At 37.5% G+C, this 17944-nt stretch overlaps 1 protein-coding gene across 6 annotated transcripts in view; it reads right to left on the bottom strand.

Annotated features, from left to right (window-relative positions):
- The window catches only part of LOC111269937 (uncharacterized), a 143948-nt gene that overhangs the window by 100808 nt on the left and 25196 nt on the right, over nt 1–17944 (bottom strand). For all 6 annotated transcript variants that reach the window (XR_002686007.2, XR_002686006.2, XM_022849859.2 and 3 more), the window contains 4 exons: nt 15023–15272; nt 10970–11193; nt 6876–6980; nt 528–769 (listed from right to left, as the gene is read on the bottom strand). Coding sequence is in view for 4 of the 6 variants with exons in the window: in XM_022849859.2 (XP_022705594.1) it covers nt 528–769; nt 6876–6980; nt 10970–11193; nt 15023–15272 (821 nt within the window). In the remaining 2 variants the exon portion in view is untranslated. The remainder of the gene's footprint in view (nt 1–527; nt 770–6875; nt 6981–10969; nt 11194–15022; nt 15273–17944) is intronic.

The following is a 17944-nucleotide window of genomic DNA, read 5'->3' as shown; positions in this document are numbered from 1 at the left end:
GGGGGGGGGGGGAAACCGAGGAAACAAGGAAAGATGAATTCTACTTAAATCTTCGGTAATAATAAAAAATTTGGATTTAGAAAACGTGAATATATATCTACGTATCTGAAGAAGATACGTTTATATTTATTCACGGATATATTTTTTACTTATATATATAAGCAGGAAAGTTTGTCTTCAGCTGGAATCTCTTACAGTAGCGGAAAATATACAAATTATCGCAAGAAGACAAATTCAACTATATAATATGTCTGTAGCAAGGACACCCTAATATAATTTCTCCTACAAAACTTTGTGAGAATATTATAAACTAAAACATACTCTAAAGTCACTAAAAGTATGGTTATAACCTGATATTATAGACATACTAAATTGCACAATTAAATTTACTGTTGATTGCAATACTATGCGCATCTCCTGTTACCTTCACAGATGTGAAATAAAAACTTTTCTAATGCGAAAAAAAACTGTGCAGTGTTTTTTGATTCACTCAGTATATACATTTGGTGCCTAGCGAAAGACCTCACCTGTGTTGTATGACGGTTTTTATTGCCTGAGCTTTTGCAACAGCAAGCGCCAAGCTAGGCTGAACATCCTCAGAGCCACTACTGATCACACGGAGCAAGGTAGGTAGTATTAAAGCATTATGACGCACGTACAAGCGTGAAAGCAAAACGACGGCTAAACTCGAGAGTGAGACTGCAGAAGCTCCCGATACACCGCCACTCCACATGGCAATAAGCATATTGCGGATCAATACAGCAGACATCTGTGTAGAACCATACAATGCACATATATATTATATATAGAACAAAATTTCGATATCGGCCAAATAATATGGAGGGACTTTGAAATTCGATAACTTTTACACTAGGCGAGTGATCATTTTTTAACATGTATCAGCGGTACTATATCTTTTACACACCCGCCCCAGCGCTCTGACATTCCTTGAACAGCCATGTACCTACTATTGGGGTTATCATATGTAATTTTCACTGTCAATAGCTTTTTCGAAGGTGAAATATACTTTCCGATTAATTGTCGTCTTGAGGGCTAAAAACTTTACAATTACACAGATTTATATAGGTTTGAGGATAATGTTGTATGTTCCTTTCCTCAAGCCAGGAAATAATTGAAACATCGCGATGAGTTCGGGCGTCGTCATCAAGTAACCAGACTGTGTGCCTTTGATTGCCGTGCTAACGGTCCATGAGTTTTTTTGAAAAACTCGACGTAGCTGGCTGCATTCAGTGTTTAATCTATGGTGGTAGATGTGTACTAGCAGATGCCTCTAATGTTCGTTGCAAATACTGCCATCATTTTACGTCCAAACCTATTTGGCACTGCCATTAAACTCGACTTCTCCCCAAAGCGACGCTATTCTCTTTCCTGGTTCCCTTCCAGCTGGAGGTAGAAATTGAACGATGTTTCGTTTATGCCGATCCAATGCTCCGCAATGAATCCAAAGCTCTGCAAATCGCACGTGCAATGTACAGCATACATTTTCAAATGGCCTGGAATCAATATACGAGGCGGCTCATTTTTACTCTGTTCCCGCATTTTTAGCGTTTAGCTCCACAACACGTCACATGTGTTGTGTCGGTTCCAATTTCGACCAACAGAGACCTTGAGCCCAAGCTTTGATTTTATCAAAATTTCCTTGGTTGCAGCGATGCGTTTTTGTCCTTTGGGTACCAACATCTGGTTCGTTCCTCGCCAGTTCTCAACACTACAGTCTCTATTTTTGTAAAGTTTGCATTATCCACGTACCGTACTTTCGCTTAAGGCCTATTTGGCTTATGTTTTCACTAAAACTTCAGTAATATTGCGCAGCGCTGTGGTTTTCCAGACATAAAATCCTGACCATTAGGCGTTGAGTTTTAAGATTAAAGATGTTTTTTTTCTGAATTAATTTTTCTGAATGGAATAAATTCCATCGTCTTTATTAGCTAATATTTTTGAAGACTAAAGAAATTACCAGCCAAATTTCATCTGCTAGCGACGCGTATTAAAAAGTTATACAGTTTCAAAGTGCATCAGATTCGCTTGTAACAGCTTAATAAATCTTATATTTTTATATTTAAGTGTATATAGATTTCGAGATTGATTTATTAAGGGATGACAAAGTTCGGCGAAAGAAACATTTTCAAGGAAGCTCCGAAACGTTACTTTGTTACTATATGCCGCTGTTTATGAGATGAGATGACCTTTCTTTAAATAACGTCCTCAAGTTATTCATATTTGCTTTTAGCGCTCCTGCACCCTCTCCCCTCCTCCTCCCCCCACGCCGATTTTGATAATTTCCTTAAGCAATTTGCAACCGCTGCCTTTTTTCTTTGGTATTAAGCTGATGTAAACGTTAGCAGCCGTTATTTGCAACGTTTTATGGGTCTGCCACGTTACTTGCTCGGGTCGGACACTTTTGAACGTCTTTCAATTTTGTAATCTATTCGACTTTGTTGGGAGATGCCAAATTAATTAAATTTAATTTACGTGAACAGACATTATATTAAAGCTTTTTACTGTGCCATAGCTAACGTGTTCCACAGGAAAGTATTGGTGCCAGACTATTTCAGCCTTCAGATAAAATAGAATTTTATCTACAAGTAAAACCAATAGCGCGTGTCAGTTGGAGAGGGAAAAGCTGCTTTGCACTTGTTGTCTGACATCCCTATTGGTCTGCTATCTAGAGTAATGTCTATATTTAAAGACAATGTATAGCGTAACCTTAACCTAAATTGAAATCTACTCTCGGTTGAGATCTTTTGTCCCAGAAAAGTATACCGCACTACGAATCAACTGATGCCAGAGAATGTATCAATGCTGGCCATAAAATACGTCTGGAATGAAAAAACGCATCATTGATAGAACAGTTTTTGCAGACTGGACAAAAAAACTACCTAAATCGTGAAAATCATGATGATTGTCAGAGACGGGTTAGTCTTAATTATGCTTAAACATTTGCATCTTTACGGCATAAGCGCCAAGTGCAGGCCAAATTTTTTCGTTCTAAACGGAAAACTAACGAAAGTTCAGTACCATTAGATGTACAAAAATTATTAGTATCACTTGCAAATCTGCCGACAGCAAAAAGGAAGATACTATTGCAATAAGATATATTAACCCAGTCCAGGCTGATCAATTAATGACGGTTTAAGTAACAAAGTTTATCCCCCATCATTAAAAAAAGCTTATGGGTTACAAGTTTTTCATATCATCCCCTAAAATGCTATTCTATTTTATCTGCAAAGCGAACTTATTTTTTCTTCAAAAACTAGCGAAAATCAATTTTTCGGCTCATATATCATCACTGCCATCCCCTCATACTATCAAATTTGTTTGTTAATATAATTTTTAAGGGTAGGTTAGCTCATAATCCAATTGTAGCTCCGAAATTTACTTTATATCGATAGATTGTTTTTAGTTTATGGTTGCCTCACCTTGCAAATAGATTGAGCTAATGACAATTTTATACGTCTGCTGCAAAGGTTGTCTGACCGCCTAGTAACGCTTCTCAAAAAGCTGAATAATAAATGAAGGCTGCGGTTTCCTATTACTTGAAAGGATGATTTTTGACTTTTGCATGAAATTGTCAAGAAGCGCAATGAACTTTATCTATAAAATCGAGCATCCTCCAGATCCGAAGTGCCGTTGTTGAACCTCTGAAAATCCTTTCGGCAGTTTCCTCAGACATCAAATCCACGAAATTCAGCATAGCATTTTTTTATATTTATTTACTACTTTATATAAATATTTAGAATTACATTACAAAGATTCTAACCTAAGCAAAAGTTAATATTTAAGACGCATCGATAATGCATTTTTTTCGCCAGAAAATTTTTTCAGTCTGGACCCTTTAGTAGCATTTATTAGTGGGCTTATGGAAGAGAATGCTAGATAAACGTGAAGATTAATTAATTATACATCAACCAAATAGTTTCTATACAAAGGTTTAGAGATTATTAAAAGAGCAATTAAGCACCTCCTCGTATTAGGAATTATTTTGAATGCCAACAGACAAATCAAGCACCATATAAAACATGATATAGATATGGCTTGCGGCGCACAGACTTCTTCGCTGTCCGCTTTCATAGAAGAAGGCAGTGTCTCAACTTTCTGTGCTAGTACGTACATTTCATATGCGCAGACAAATTTGGAATACCCGTACTTACTTGAGCATCTAAAATAGCGATACTCGTGATGTATTTGTTGAATTTTTAGGCTTAATGATAACCTCTGTACTATCATTCTTTACATCAGGTACAGAGATGCAATTGTCGAAATTAAACGTATTGAGTACCGAAGGCATCATCGGTATTTAATAAACGTTAACATTCAACATATGTACATGTTGCCCTACACCAACACGGCAGCTCTTCACATCTCAACGACTGGCTGAGTTTATGATCTGGTTTTTTAGTTGTAGGGTATAGCTTATATTAAGTAGATTAAATTAGCACCAACATCGTGTTGGTGCTAATTTAAGAAAAAAAAAAGGTAGAAGCACAAGAACAGTACACGACACAAAGCTAACTACGAGCTGAGGAAAAACGCCTTGGCTTCATCACATCTAGCAGACAAGTTCTTTATGTTAATTTCGGTGGCTGAATCATAGCTAGCATAGTAGTGTCATGATATCTAATTATCTACAGAGACTTGCCTGCTTCCCTTTTAATTTTTTTTTACATTTTAGGCGTGAAATATATAATCCCCGAAAATTAAAAAATTCATAAACTGTATGCGACTTACTTTAAATAATACGGTCCCTTTAAAATTGTTGAACGCTGAATTTTACAGCGAGCAACAAGTCAGATTTCTAAATTATATGGGTGACCTAAATGTACCCTAATACAGTTGAAAGTGGTCCATTTATACCCTTCATAATGCCATCTCAATTGGAGGTCCTGGAGCTATAATTCAAACTAAATTTAATTAAGTCACTAATAGCACACAAGCTTACAGCGCTTTTTTTTCGCTATTTTAACACCGGGACTTTATTTGAATATTTATAGCAACTTAGTCATTTTTGACTGATACAGTATTGTAAACCGTATCTTTAGAACTACAGAGAGGAACAGAAATGTGCACAACTAGATTATCAATTCTATGCAGAATTGAACTAAACGCTATTAATCTACAGTAAAATCTTCAAACTAAAATATTTATAAATGAAGTAGGGAAAGAAGCCGATGTATGTACTTCAAAGCGACTTTTAACTTCGGTTCATGAGCGATCGTGCCAACCAAATTGCTTAAGAAGGGGTCTTAACAAAAGTACTGCAAAACTGCTGGATACCTTCAACGACGATGGCGTGGAATTGAGCAAATAACAGGTTTAACACAAAACCTAAATCAATTTCTCTTCTCTCTCTCTCTCTCTCTCTCTCCATCAGTAGTCTCCCTCGCAAATACAAAAATGACGTCCCAACATAAAGACCACCTCATATGGGGCTGGTTTCGTAATATTAGGAATAAGTCACCATCACTTGCAGCCGGCATAATCTGACTGCCTGCGTAATCAAAGCTAGCCTGCAACTACAAATCAACTCAAGCTAAGGCCAAGGTCATAAAGTATAAAAAAAATCGCCTCTAATAATTCCTTAGAGCATGTTTAAAACTTGTTAGCTTTATCGTGACATTATTATGAAATTCGTTCGCAAAGAAGATAGCAAAAAAAGCTTTGAAAAGGCTGAAGCGCGGTCAAATATTGGGCTTAAACAGTGCACCGAACGCCTCGTACAGAATCCCAGTCGTCCAAGAGCTAAGTCGAGATCTGAGTCTTGGGTGGTTCTTGAACATAGTCCTAGGGTTGCACTCGTCGACTTACAATCGCAACGAAAAATAGACCTTACTATACATCAAAAAGCTGCATCTAATCTTCCATACATATTTTAAACCCGTAGATGTAACGATGCAATTCGTGTAAAATAATGATCATCATCTGTTCTCTCCTGTTACCCAACATATATCTGGGTCTATGCAAATGTCTAATAGATTTGTAAGGTCCATAAAGTATGTTCATTTTGAATCTCTATTGAACGTATTTAATAGAATACCACGCACCTTTATTCATCACCAGTTTACAAATATGTCTACAAATTAGCAACGCTAGCGGGCTGTACCCGATGAGAGTCGGTGAGCAAGTAGGACGAAACTGATATAAGGATACGTCATTCTAAAAGCTGCAGCCACTCAGTCCTCTAATATTTGACAATAAAATGGACTTCTTGGCCTTATTCTAGGACCCAATGTCAAATACTGAACTGCATACATTTAAATAAGAGTGTACGATAAGTAACAGTAAGTATAGCAATAATGCTATAATATGATTAATATATTCGTAAGACGCACGAATTGTTATATAAATAAAAAAATACCACTAAAAGATTTTGTCCTATATAAATATCTCAACGCTGATTCGATATCCAGCTTACATAGTCTCGTGCAAGCCTCAACCCACACTTATCGGATAAACTATGTTAATTGATACCTAGTTACCTGACGCGTGATTTTTCACAATTTCTATGTTGTCCGGATTTTCTTCTCAGTTAACAGTTAGTGTCATGGAATTCTATGCTCAGTAAGCAGCTCTCTCTCTCTCTCTCTCTCTCTCTCTCTCTCTCTCTATATATATATATATATATATATATATATAGGCGGATTTATGATGAGAAGTTTTGTTATACTTCACAAAAAACTGGCACGCTTTAACCCTCATGAGCTCACGGACATGCTAAAGAGAGCTGCGTCTTGTTAATGGTATAATTAATACAATGTGATTGAATTATTTTTATATGGATCATATCTGAGATGAATGTTTTGATTTGTTCCTTTACGCTTCGTTTACTCAACTTAAGTAAGCAAACGTCAACTCACCTTACTGGTAGCTATATGAGGTAACGATTCCAAGAGAGAAAAAATATTTTTCGGAAACATTTCTGCATCAAGACGCATACCGATCGCGAAGAACGCCAGGCAAGACTGAAAAATAAAATATCCTTAATTATGCTCTAAAATAGCATAGAAATTAATATTTGACTCTTTTTTTTGGGGTTAATTTAAAACGCATGTTTAGATCACTTAACCTATGCAATTACTGTACACTTAATTTTCAAGCTATTTAGAGACTAAGAACAATAAATACAATAAATAAATAAGTACAATAAACCAGGTTGTATGGTTAACACCGCCTGAAGCAGTAGTTGACTCTAAGGCTCTTAGTTTCATTTCCTATTTCATGTTATTAGAAATAACATGAAATAGGAAATGAAAGGATTTAGAATAGTGTCCACAAAATTCTTTTGCTGTTAATTTGAAGGAAACAATTTTGGATCGTTGAAATCAGCTATACCGAGAGCGATATGCCTTTTATGAATCCATAGTGCCCTTCAGCTGAGATATCTTTAAATGACTGCTATAGGGCAATTCAGCTGCGGGACAATAGTTACCACTAATAGAGTACGAATCGTTTCAAAAGTGATAGCTGAAAAATAGCCGAAACGTCTCCCGAGATCTATAATAATATAAACATAATATAACAGTTCCAAAAGAGTTAAAACTACTGATGGAGTACTATTAAGAATATAACTACATCTTGCAGGAAGCAGGCTATTCTTTTGAATAAACATTTTTGAAAAAAAGCTTTATAGCTATAAACTATAAATAGGCGGCTGTTCGCGATAGGACGTAAAGACAAATTCAAATAATTTTTAAAGTGTACCTTTACTGTCAAGCAGATGGCTGCGGCACTAGAGGCTCAGCCAGAAGGTTTTTTCGACAGTTCGCAGTCGATTCCGAAATGAAACAGTTAACTTGGGAGTTCCGTTGGACAAAACGACCCTTTCTTAACGAATTCGATCTCTTATATTGTTTAATGTCTAGAACATTTCTTACCAACCCATGTTCCGAGCATGCATGTTACCCAGGCACGATAACTTCCGCAGTGACCCAGTCAGTGGGTTTATTCTAACCTATGCACCTTGAGCTTCTCAGACTGGACACTAACGCGCTTCACTTGGAACAATAAGTTCAATTCTGTATTTTCAGCTATTCGTGGCGAACTTTCTAGTTAGTAGCGATTACCAAGCGAATGCAGCTCCAAGTTGCCGTGCTGCGTCTAACGTAACTGCGGTAACGGGCGTCTGTTCTCTAATTTCCATTACTTCCTGACGAGGTGTACGACAGAGGTAAACCGAATTAGATTCAACTTTTTAGCCACGATTTGCACGTATTTGAAATGTCGGTCGCTTGGAGTGGATACGTAGTAATTCCCTTTGTTTCCAGCACTATTACCGGGACCTGCATTGGCTGTCCTGTGTACAGAAGCTTTTAACGTACATAACATCATCTGGCTCTGACCGCCATTCATGGTTGTCGTAATGCTCGTTGAACCGCGCTTCTGTCTCGATTGTGCTCGTCCCGCTAAATCCAGCTTCTTCGAAGCAAGACCACGTCGTCTGAATCAGAAGAAGTTTAGTGGTACATATCCATGAACGTCTACAAAACGTTTCACGCAGCTCCTCCAATCCATGCCTAAAGGAGGCTACGAACACCTCAGCTTAACTGTTCGACTGGTCGGCATAAAAAAGGAATGAATGAAAAATTGACGATACGCACGAGCTTCGGCATAGCGAAGCGATAATGCGATAGCCTTTCTTTAATACGTCCATTTAATTGATCCGTTGTATGCTCGTAGGGACGAAAATCATGGAAGATGTGTGCGTATGCAAGTAGTTGATTTAAATAAATGGTAGAACACCTCTGCTTTCTGTTGAGCACCTATCATCTCATACTGGTGCCGCGAGACCGTCCTTCCTTGTAATGTAATGTAAGCGTCGAACTTTGTTTAATCCTTTATGCCTGCGATAATTTACTCGCTAAGCGTCGTTGTCGCAATAAAGTCTTCTTTATTCTTCATTGAAGACTCTGTTCGCACTTACTTTCCCGTAATATTGAGCCAGTTGTGAAGGCGATCTATGCAGGTAACGACCAGCTTGAAGGTTTTAGGGATGAGAAGCAAAACGTGATAAAAAAAAAACTATTACATTGTAGTGTATCCCAATATTCATCATAAGACCATTTAATACTTACTCTCTAATAATCGCAGCCGTAACTTCAACATTGCAAAAAGAGTTTCCCTACCCCGTCCATTTGGTATTAAATATGCATCTAATTTCGCATCTCCTAACTACAGTATTTGGCATCTAAACCAACTAAATATTACAAAATATAATTGAGACAGTAATGATAAAATATAAGCTTTCTAAAAAACAAGCCCAAAAGGCATTAGTCTAGAAGGCGTAAATGCTTTCTTCTTAGGTAGCATCAATACAGCAGCTCAGAAAGCTTCGTTTCACGGCGACGAATTTCTGTCGTCTCGTTATTATAAACGTAGCAGCTCATTAAGAAAAGGGAACGTTGGACGATGTGAGCATTCGATTAAAGGTATAAACCCTCGCATCATCGCTGTTTTCAAGGTCATAGGAAGCAGGGACCACCCGACATACAACGCAATGACACCCGTGAATTACGTAATGAGTCAATACATATCGGTTGGTTATTAGTTTTTCAGACGGAAAATATGGAATATCGGTACACATATTTCACTTACTAGATCGGCTGGAACAATAGCAATGGACTTTTTCGTCCGTGCAAGAACACCACCTCCTTTACTGACACAATTTTGCCCAAAACGAAAAGATGCCGTTTTCGGATAACTTTTTTTGAGATCCCTGCTTACCTATTTCTAATACAATAATACAGATTATATGGACGCTGCTTGTTCCAACATAGAAATAGGGCTGATCATGGGCTTCTTCTCACCTAACTAGAGACTATGTATCAAAACGAAAACACTTTAGAATATTTGCTTCACTAACAGGCCGTGACCTGGTCTGTTTGACCTGAGTTGTCGAAAATTCGAAATGTTGATTCCAGTTATTTAGCCAGGTCGCACTTATCTAACGATCTAATTCAATCAAGGGTACCTTCAGTATAGCTTGAAACTAACTAGAGAGATGTTCCATGCCATCTCACCCCCTGTATTACTTAAAGGTCGATTTGTCGACTGCAAGATTTTAGTTGAATTTCCTTTTTCCCGCCCAGTATGAAAACTGATCTTATGCGCCGCAGACTGCTAATCTGCTGGTTTTGTCACTCTTGACTTGACAGGGGATTCAATCCGATTCGGTCGTCATCTTTCTTTTTTGTGCTTTGGTTTAAACAATTTGGTCTCTTATTTGCCATTGTACCCATGCAGCTGACCTTCCACAAGATGTTCCCGTACGCATTCGGAGCGACCGCCCTGCGTCTAGAACGTTTTCACATCAGAAACTATAGCCAGTGGTTTTATCGTAAGACGCGATTCTGTTGCTGATCAAATTATATATATTTGTCGTACGTTCATCAAACCGGCGTTGTTTTTTCCCGAATGACATACACACACGCATAACTAAAAACGGTACAATATGTTGAGAGTTTATCTGGTCAGACAATATCTAAGATAATATCTTTACTCCCAATAGCTTTTAATGACTTAGCCTTCATATCGAGTGCCAAGATTTTTCTAGCACTAACTAGCAAAATTAAATGGCCGATTTTGTTGACCTTACCAAGTTCGTCAATATGTTAATACCATATTTAATAGTATTAAGAAAATGTTAGCCCAGTAATGAATCTAGGGATCCGTAAAACCTTTAAGCAGTTACAGCTGTATGCAAACTTAGTAGTTTAAGTTACAATCGTAATGAACTTCACTCTAATAATCACTATTGTTATATAAGTAACAAAGATATAATCCCTGTAAACAGTGGCTTTGGCGTTAGAATGGAGTAAGAATTATTATTTGGGTAATTCTGCCCAATCTAGTTGCTACAATGTAACTAGATACAACGGACATCTTGCTTGACCTATCCCCTAGATTTAATGCGGTGATTAAGGTAAAAGTAAAAGCGATAAATTGGGTAACTCACGTTATTAGAATCAGCGCAACAGAGAGCTTTAAGGATGCGAATCCAAGACGGAAGCTGCGGTCCAGCGCACGCGACCACCTTTCCAGCTACCAGTAGGCCCCGAAGCGAAGACGGAATATTCCTTGGAACTGCTGCTTTTGTCTTTCCATCATCATCATCATACATCATCAATGAGGGTAAAAGATCACTTGGAACTGTGCGTAAAGACTTTGAACACATGAATCCTGGAAAAGTTAATAGTCATTTTTACCACCGTTCACGATCTCTAACCATCAGTACATAGATTACATGACTTTAAGCTAAAAGTTCAATAAATTAAATAAGAGAAAGCGATGTCAAACTATTGTAACGGCTGCTCTGACATTATTTAATATACTTCACTTGCAAAGTGATTTGCGATACACCAGTGCATACAAAATTATAACTTTGGACTACGAATTCGGGAGGGCTGATATATTTAGAAAATGCATTTTACATAGGGCATGCATGAGTATGTCACATAACGGGGCTTGAGCCAGTAGCCCTCGTCTTCTACAGTCAGCAACTTAATCCTTTGCTGTAATGTAGTTTAAATGATGCGTTCCGTCCCCACATTGTAGCTATTCCTTTTTAAGTTCGAGACAAGCCGAAATTCTGTGACAAGCAGTTCTTAAGTCAAGAGTATGTAGTGAGTTAAGAAAAAATGAGTTTAGAGTTTAGCACACAGTGTGCTCTATTTTCTGTAGTAAGATACAATGATTCTATAGTTTGGCCAAGGAGTCACGAAACGGAACTGAAGCAATTTCAGCATGGCGCAATTGTCGGAATGCTCGACCACCACAAGCTTCTCGTCTTACTGGTCGCTAATGGAATTATTATTTGATGATAACAAAGGTAAGGAGGAAGAAATAGCGTTGTAAAAAAGTTGGCACAAAAAACTTGTATGTTTGCTGTCACAGAGACTGCGGAAGAAGCCACGTTTGGCGAAATTAGAAAGGTGGTACAAAGATATTTCCACACGAGAAATGAATATCGCCTCGCAGATGTGAGCTTTATTTTTTAATTTTATTTAAAATATTAAATATTTAAACACATTCACGCACTGTTTCAAGGCAGATTTTATCTAACTTTTTATGTATGACCAGTGATTTTAATAGAAATTCATATTGTAAGATAGTAATTACCGAGATAATTTAGAACAGCTTATGTTTGGGGTTATGCCCAACAACCAAAGCTGGGTACCTCGTCGTCCACCGATGCAACAGAAGCGCGAGAAATCATCATCCCGACAGATTAAAGTGCCCTCGTAGTAGATCGATAACAAAAGTTGCAGTTATAATGATCACGACCACGTGCATAAATCCATATTATAATTCTCGTAATAGCCGTAAGCCGTAGCTCGTAAAGGAATCCGTTCATTAATATATGCAAAATTAAACGTACAAAAAGTGGTGATGGAACTACTGGTCAACTCTGGTTGTCGCACGCGAAAGCTTCACAGTGGACGCTGTTGTATTACGAGCATGAAAAAGATGACCCAGCCTGTCGAGAAACCAGACTTCAACGATCAGGATGATCCTGGAACGTAATCAGCAATAGCATCCTACTCGATCGTTCCCCTTAAACTTTAAAAGATTAATGTGAAAAACCAAGTAGTATAACTAACTAAGATATGAGAGAAATAGCGTTTTCCGAAAAATTGATTCGTAATTCAAGATAGATTTTTTGGCTCCTTTTAGTACTTTCTGTTGCATAGTGGCCGAGAGTATTTTAAGTACTGAGATTGTCGAAGTTTTAAACTTCATACACACTTTACTATATCATACGAGTTTATGTAGTCATACGTAATCTAGTATGTGTACGATAAAACCTTCTCTACAAAAAAATTGCGTTGCTAGTAGAAAGATTCAGGTTCTCACCTAATGAAGGCCGTCTGAATAACGATGGTTAAAGGAACAGTGGAATAAATTTCAAGAGCCGGCGTGAATTTAGTCCGGCTATATAACCTTCTGGGAAAGAAAAGGTCTTCGTGTAGCCATATTGAGGAAAAAAGGCGTAGCGTCTTTAATATGAAGATCGTGTCAGACTGAATATAAACCCGAAAACAATATCAGGTGCTCATAGGCTTTTATTAGACGATTATACAGGAGTTCCCATGCTGATCGTGCTCGTCATACCCGCTGGCCTTTACCTCAGCCAAATAAATGAGAGCAAATTCTATACTGACCGTTAGCTATCGGAAAGCACAGCCATCACCCATTAAAAGAGAAGAACTCAACACCAGCTATTCTTTATATCGTTACTGGAGTGGCTTATAATCGATTGATCGAGCAGTATAACAGCATGTGAGGCAATCAAATCATGATATCACAACGATAAAATTAGAAACCATCAGGAGTTATAATAATGATAAAATGGTATAATCACATAATTATTAATTGGATCATTCATCAGGGAGTCATATTTGAATCAGTAACATACAAAAATGACAATTGTAAAAGATCGTAATAGTTGAACAGTAGTGATTCGGCGTGCCAGCTAAGTTAAGTGTGAGTTGAAAGGGCGGAAAATCGTATAGATGAGCTTCGCTCCCTTCGTAGGTCCTACAAACGACCCTACAATTTTTCAGTTCCTTAATTGAATGGTAAGATACGTTACAGAGTAGTTGTGGGTCCTGGTTGCTATAATCTAGATATTTTATTGGCAATATATATAGTACTGACGCTCAACTTTTTTTTGATCTTTGTATATATATTATGATGTTACGAAAATGTATAAAAACATAGTATTTGAAGCAAACGTAGGCCCCGGCCTCTATTTTTCATTTTTGCTGAAGCTCAAAATATTGTGTACTCCAAGGTTTTTGTATAGTATTCCTATGGATCTCGTTTTAGCAGCTTAGTCGTATGCTTTGTGTATATCAAGATGCATAGTCAGTATGAAGTCTTATTCACCATTTATAAATTCAAGATGCCTTAAACAGCCTTTTCGCATGATCTGCTTGAACCTCTAGTTCATCTGGGTCAGGCAGTGGATCACAAATAGATCTTTCTGGAGTGGCTTCTAAGACCCACTCGTTTGATGAGTGCCGCTTTTATTCGATTTTTTAGAATTACTATATATGTTGTTTTTCTAAATTTTTTTTATATGGCTGATAAATTAACTTCCCCTGCTTGGGCACCGGAGATGGTGTCATGAGAAGGGAATGCTTTGATCTGAGCAAAGGTGCTCGGTTATAAAAGAAATTGATACGCACACAAATTGATGATATTACATTCTTCTGTACTGCCATGCTGAGAGGCCTAGTTGTATAAATGAGAGCCTCACTTGACTTTACTCAACAGGTTACAAAACTTGTGAAACATGCGAATTCCTTTAAAACTGTTTAAGAACGTTTTTAATCAGTTAAGAGATATTCTAAAGGCACTACTAATAACCCATTTTCATTCTATGTCAGTCGTGTAAATTGTGCCCAGACCCCAATATCGGTCCGATCGCTTATCCCAAGCAAAGTGCACTTCAACAATACCCGCTCTGATCATTAGTTTTTAGAAATCTGCCGGTATTGCACTGCTGTGATATTGTCATTGTGCGTTACTCGGTTACATACTATACCATTAGCTTAACGCACTTGCCTACTACAACATGGTTTGTAGAATTATCTCTAACTCAACCACTGAGACGGATATATTTATTTTAAAACTGAAGTTCCTTTTTTTTTGTTATATATTTCCCATTAGAAGTCCGTGGTATATATACCAGTTTCGCTTTTGCTGTTTTGCTTTAAATACGTTAAGATGTTTCGCTGCAGAAAAAATAAGGCAAGTAGCGTATTGTTATCCATTCAGTAAATTCTACGTTATTATTGATGACGTTCGACCAAAGCTTTTCATCGGGTAAGTATCAAGTTCGAGATATATTCGATGTATATTAGTCTAAAAATTCCTGTAACAAGTTATATAGCCTATATGCTTAGAAATTTGACTAACCAGCGACTGCATGCATGATAAAACATTTAATAATAGTTCTATATAATATATAAGATAACTCCTATACATCGGGTAAGACACGTACCAACATAGGCATCTTTCGAGTCCCCATAACCTTCGTTTTTTATATCCAAAATAATTTTTCTGGCCGTTGGATGTCCCGCTACAGCTGAGTGACAGAGAGAAAGTGCGAGGTGATGTACTCCTGGTAAAAGCCGTTTATAAAAGAGGATTCGGGCTAGTTCAAGGAGAAGCAGCCCATAGAGACGACCGCAGGTTGTCAGGAGCACACAAAGGAGCAAGGTGACACAAGGGTGGGACGATTGGTCTCCCTCCTGGAATTTGAAAAAGATGAAGTTTTAACGAATTACTTAACTGACATTGTTTCTTTCTATGAGTTTCTGTACAGCTGTTCAATGTTAATACAGCTATATCTGTTTAGTCTACCTGCTTAGATAGATAGATAGATAGCTAGCTATCTATTTTAAAACTAAAACCCCGCGTTTGTTATTCGTCCAGCTTTATAATGTTTGTGGAAAGTTCAAATTAGGCTGATTTTGATTTTGAGGTAGGCACTGCTTTTTAATCATAGTTTTATCCTGGAAGGCGCTGTCCAGGTGGTAAAGCCTATTCGATAAATACTTTTCTTGCACAAGGTTTCTTTTTTCCATAGATCGTGACGTTAATTTGAGCAAATCTGTCGTTTTTGAGATATGCTAGATAAATGTGAAAAATCTGTAAACAATTTACAAAGAAAGATTGTCTTTTTCGAGCTCTTGGCCTAAATTAGAATAGAGGGAAATTTTCTTTTTGCAGAAATTTCTTGCAATTTAGTAATGAATCGTGATTTTCATCTAAATGATTAAATATAAATTACCATGGTTTACTTTAAGCGTACAAACACTTTTTCTGGGAGCAGGTTTTTTTCTTTATGAATTAGATAGATGCTTTTATCTAGAGCGGGATTGATTAAAATAGGAAAACGGGTAGATGCAGCAGAGTATCGAGATCGCAATAACATTTAAGTAAAAATCTAGTAAATGTGGATTAATAATAACTGTGTAAGTCTGAGTCAGGTAAAATCTCAGGCTGCCGTCACATGCACTGTTAAGCGTTAACATTATATGTAGATACTTTTTTTCAGTCGAGAGATTTTTCAGTCGTTTCTGTAAGTAGCAGGCCACGTGCCGTACATTACTCGAATCAGTGCGTTTGCAAAATAACGAGGTTACTGGGGCATTCTAATCAAGAGTTATCAATCACTGCTAAAACAAGGTAATAGAAAACCGCACCACGGTGGCCAGGTCATAAGTACAGAGTTGGAAATCCATCGAAGAAATATTATTAGTAGAATAGTTGATAATTGAGCAATCATTTGTTAAGTTGCCTGTAATATACATCAAACGTTCATTTGTTACTACCACGCGGTAATATTTGCGACGTGGTAGCAGGACTACTGAAACATTTCGATTTGAAAACGCGAGACGTAAAGCAGGGAAACTGCATTTTCAACTGGAAGTTTCGGCGTATTATCATACGTATAGCCGTCGAGTAGGCAAACAAACCATTTCTATTGCCAATTTAGTAAGGTTGCTTTTTGAGGAGAGCTCGAAAGAGGGTGCCGTTCTAGTTATGCCTTAGCAAGTATCTCGTTCTGCCATTGACCCGTTACACTCTTGTAGGTACTCCGATATCTCAATGTGAAACTGATCTTTTCTTTGGTGGAGATATCAATATCCTCATTTTTATTTTTTTACTATATATACACTTATCTAGGAAATTAAGTCGTTTTCGGAATGGTCGGAATATGAGATTTTCAAAATATATAATATCGACCGCTTCCAAGCTAAAATTGGAGCAAGTATTTTATGAAATAGTTTGATCGCTACCTCCGGCTCGTGCATTCTGGTAGAACCATAATCTTATCACAATAGAACTTCTGCGACTTCTGGGCGAAAAATTCTAACAAATGATTTTCCTCCATTTATAGCATTCCTCCGTTAAAACTAAATTGACATCATTAAGGAAGTTATGCACAGACTGGAAGAGACGATAGTTTGACGGGACAAGATTCGGGGTGTACAACAGATATATTAAAATTTACGATCTAAGTTCTCTCAGTTTTTTCTGAATAGCCGAACGTGTATGTAGTCTGGCATTGCCATGGTAATAAACGACGCCCTTTTTTCACTAGCATCAGCAGCATTCTGACTCGTTGTAATCTTAATAATTGCTAACAGTAAAAATCCGAATGAACCATTTTGCCAGGCGGCAGCTACTAACAGTGTAGGATTCCTTTTCCTTACTCCGGGCTTTGTCACAGCACGTTATTATCGTACATGATTCACTTCTGATCACCTTTGATCAGCCGCTCTAAATTTGTTTCAATTTCGCGGCGTGTCCATCAATCTTCGCAGATGGACATATGACCGACTAAATTATTTTGTCTCAATTCATGTGGCATTCAGACATCGAACTTTCTTGTAGCCAACCTTTTCAACTGGTTTAAAACTAATAAATGGGGAATGCTCAGTTCCTTGGCAGTAACATGCGTACTCACATGTCAATCTGTTCAACTTTCAAAATAATTTCATTAGTTTTTTCCTTAATTGGCCGACCATTATCGAACCGGCCGACATCACACCGAAACTTCCAGAAAGAAAGGGACACAACCGTCATTGGGACGTTCCCAGCGATAACACACCTTGATCATGAACAAGTTTTTTCATAGGCCTAAACGGCCTCTGTATCTTCATTGTTAGATTGCATGATTATGAAATCTAGTGAATTTTTGCATAAATGTCACTCTTTTTTTAACACATATATCATGGCAAAATCCTAACTCTCAAAAAAACATGTTCCGACCCTGTACCACTAAGATTCACGTGGCTTCAAAACCTCTAGCTAAGAGGAAAATCCATAATTTTTCGATAACTTATGCTATATACATTATGCTTTGTGTATTTATATAGAGGGTGTCTCAATGAAGGTGGGCAACTTTAATCTG

The sequence above is a fragment of the Varroa jacobsoni genome, unplaced genomic scaffold (genome assembly GCF_002532875.2).
Source record: "Varroa jacobsoni isolate VJ856 unplaced genomic scaffold, vjacob_1.0 scaffold_1425, whole genome shotgun sequence".
NCBI classification, from domain to species: domain Eukaryota; kingdom Metazoa; phylum Arthropoda; class Arachnida; order Mesostigmata; family Varroidae; genus Varroa; species Varroa jacobsoni.
Note: the sequence above shows the minus strand (reverse complement) of the source record. Positions and strands in the feature narration are given on the sequence as shown.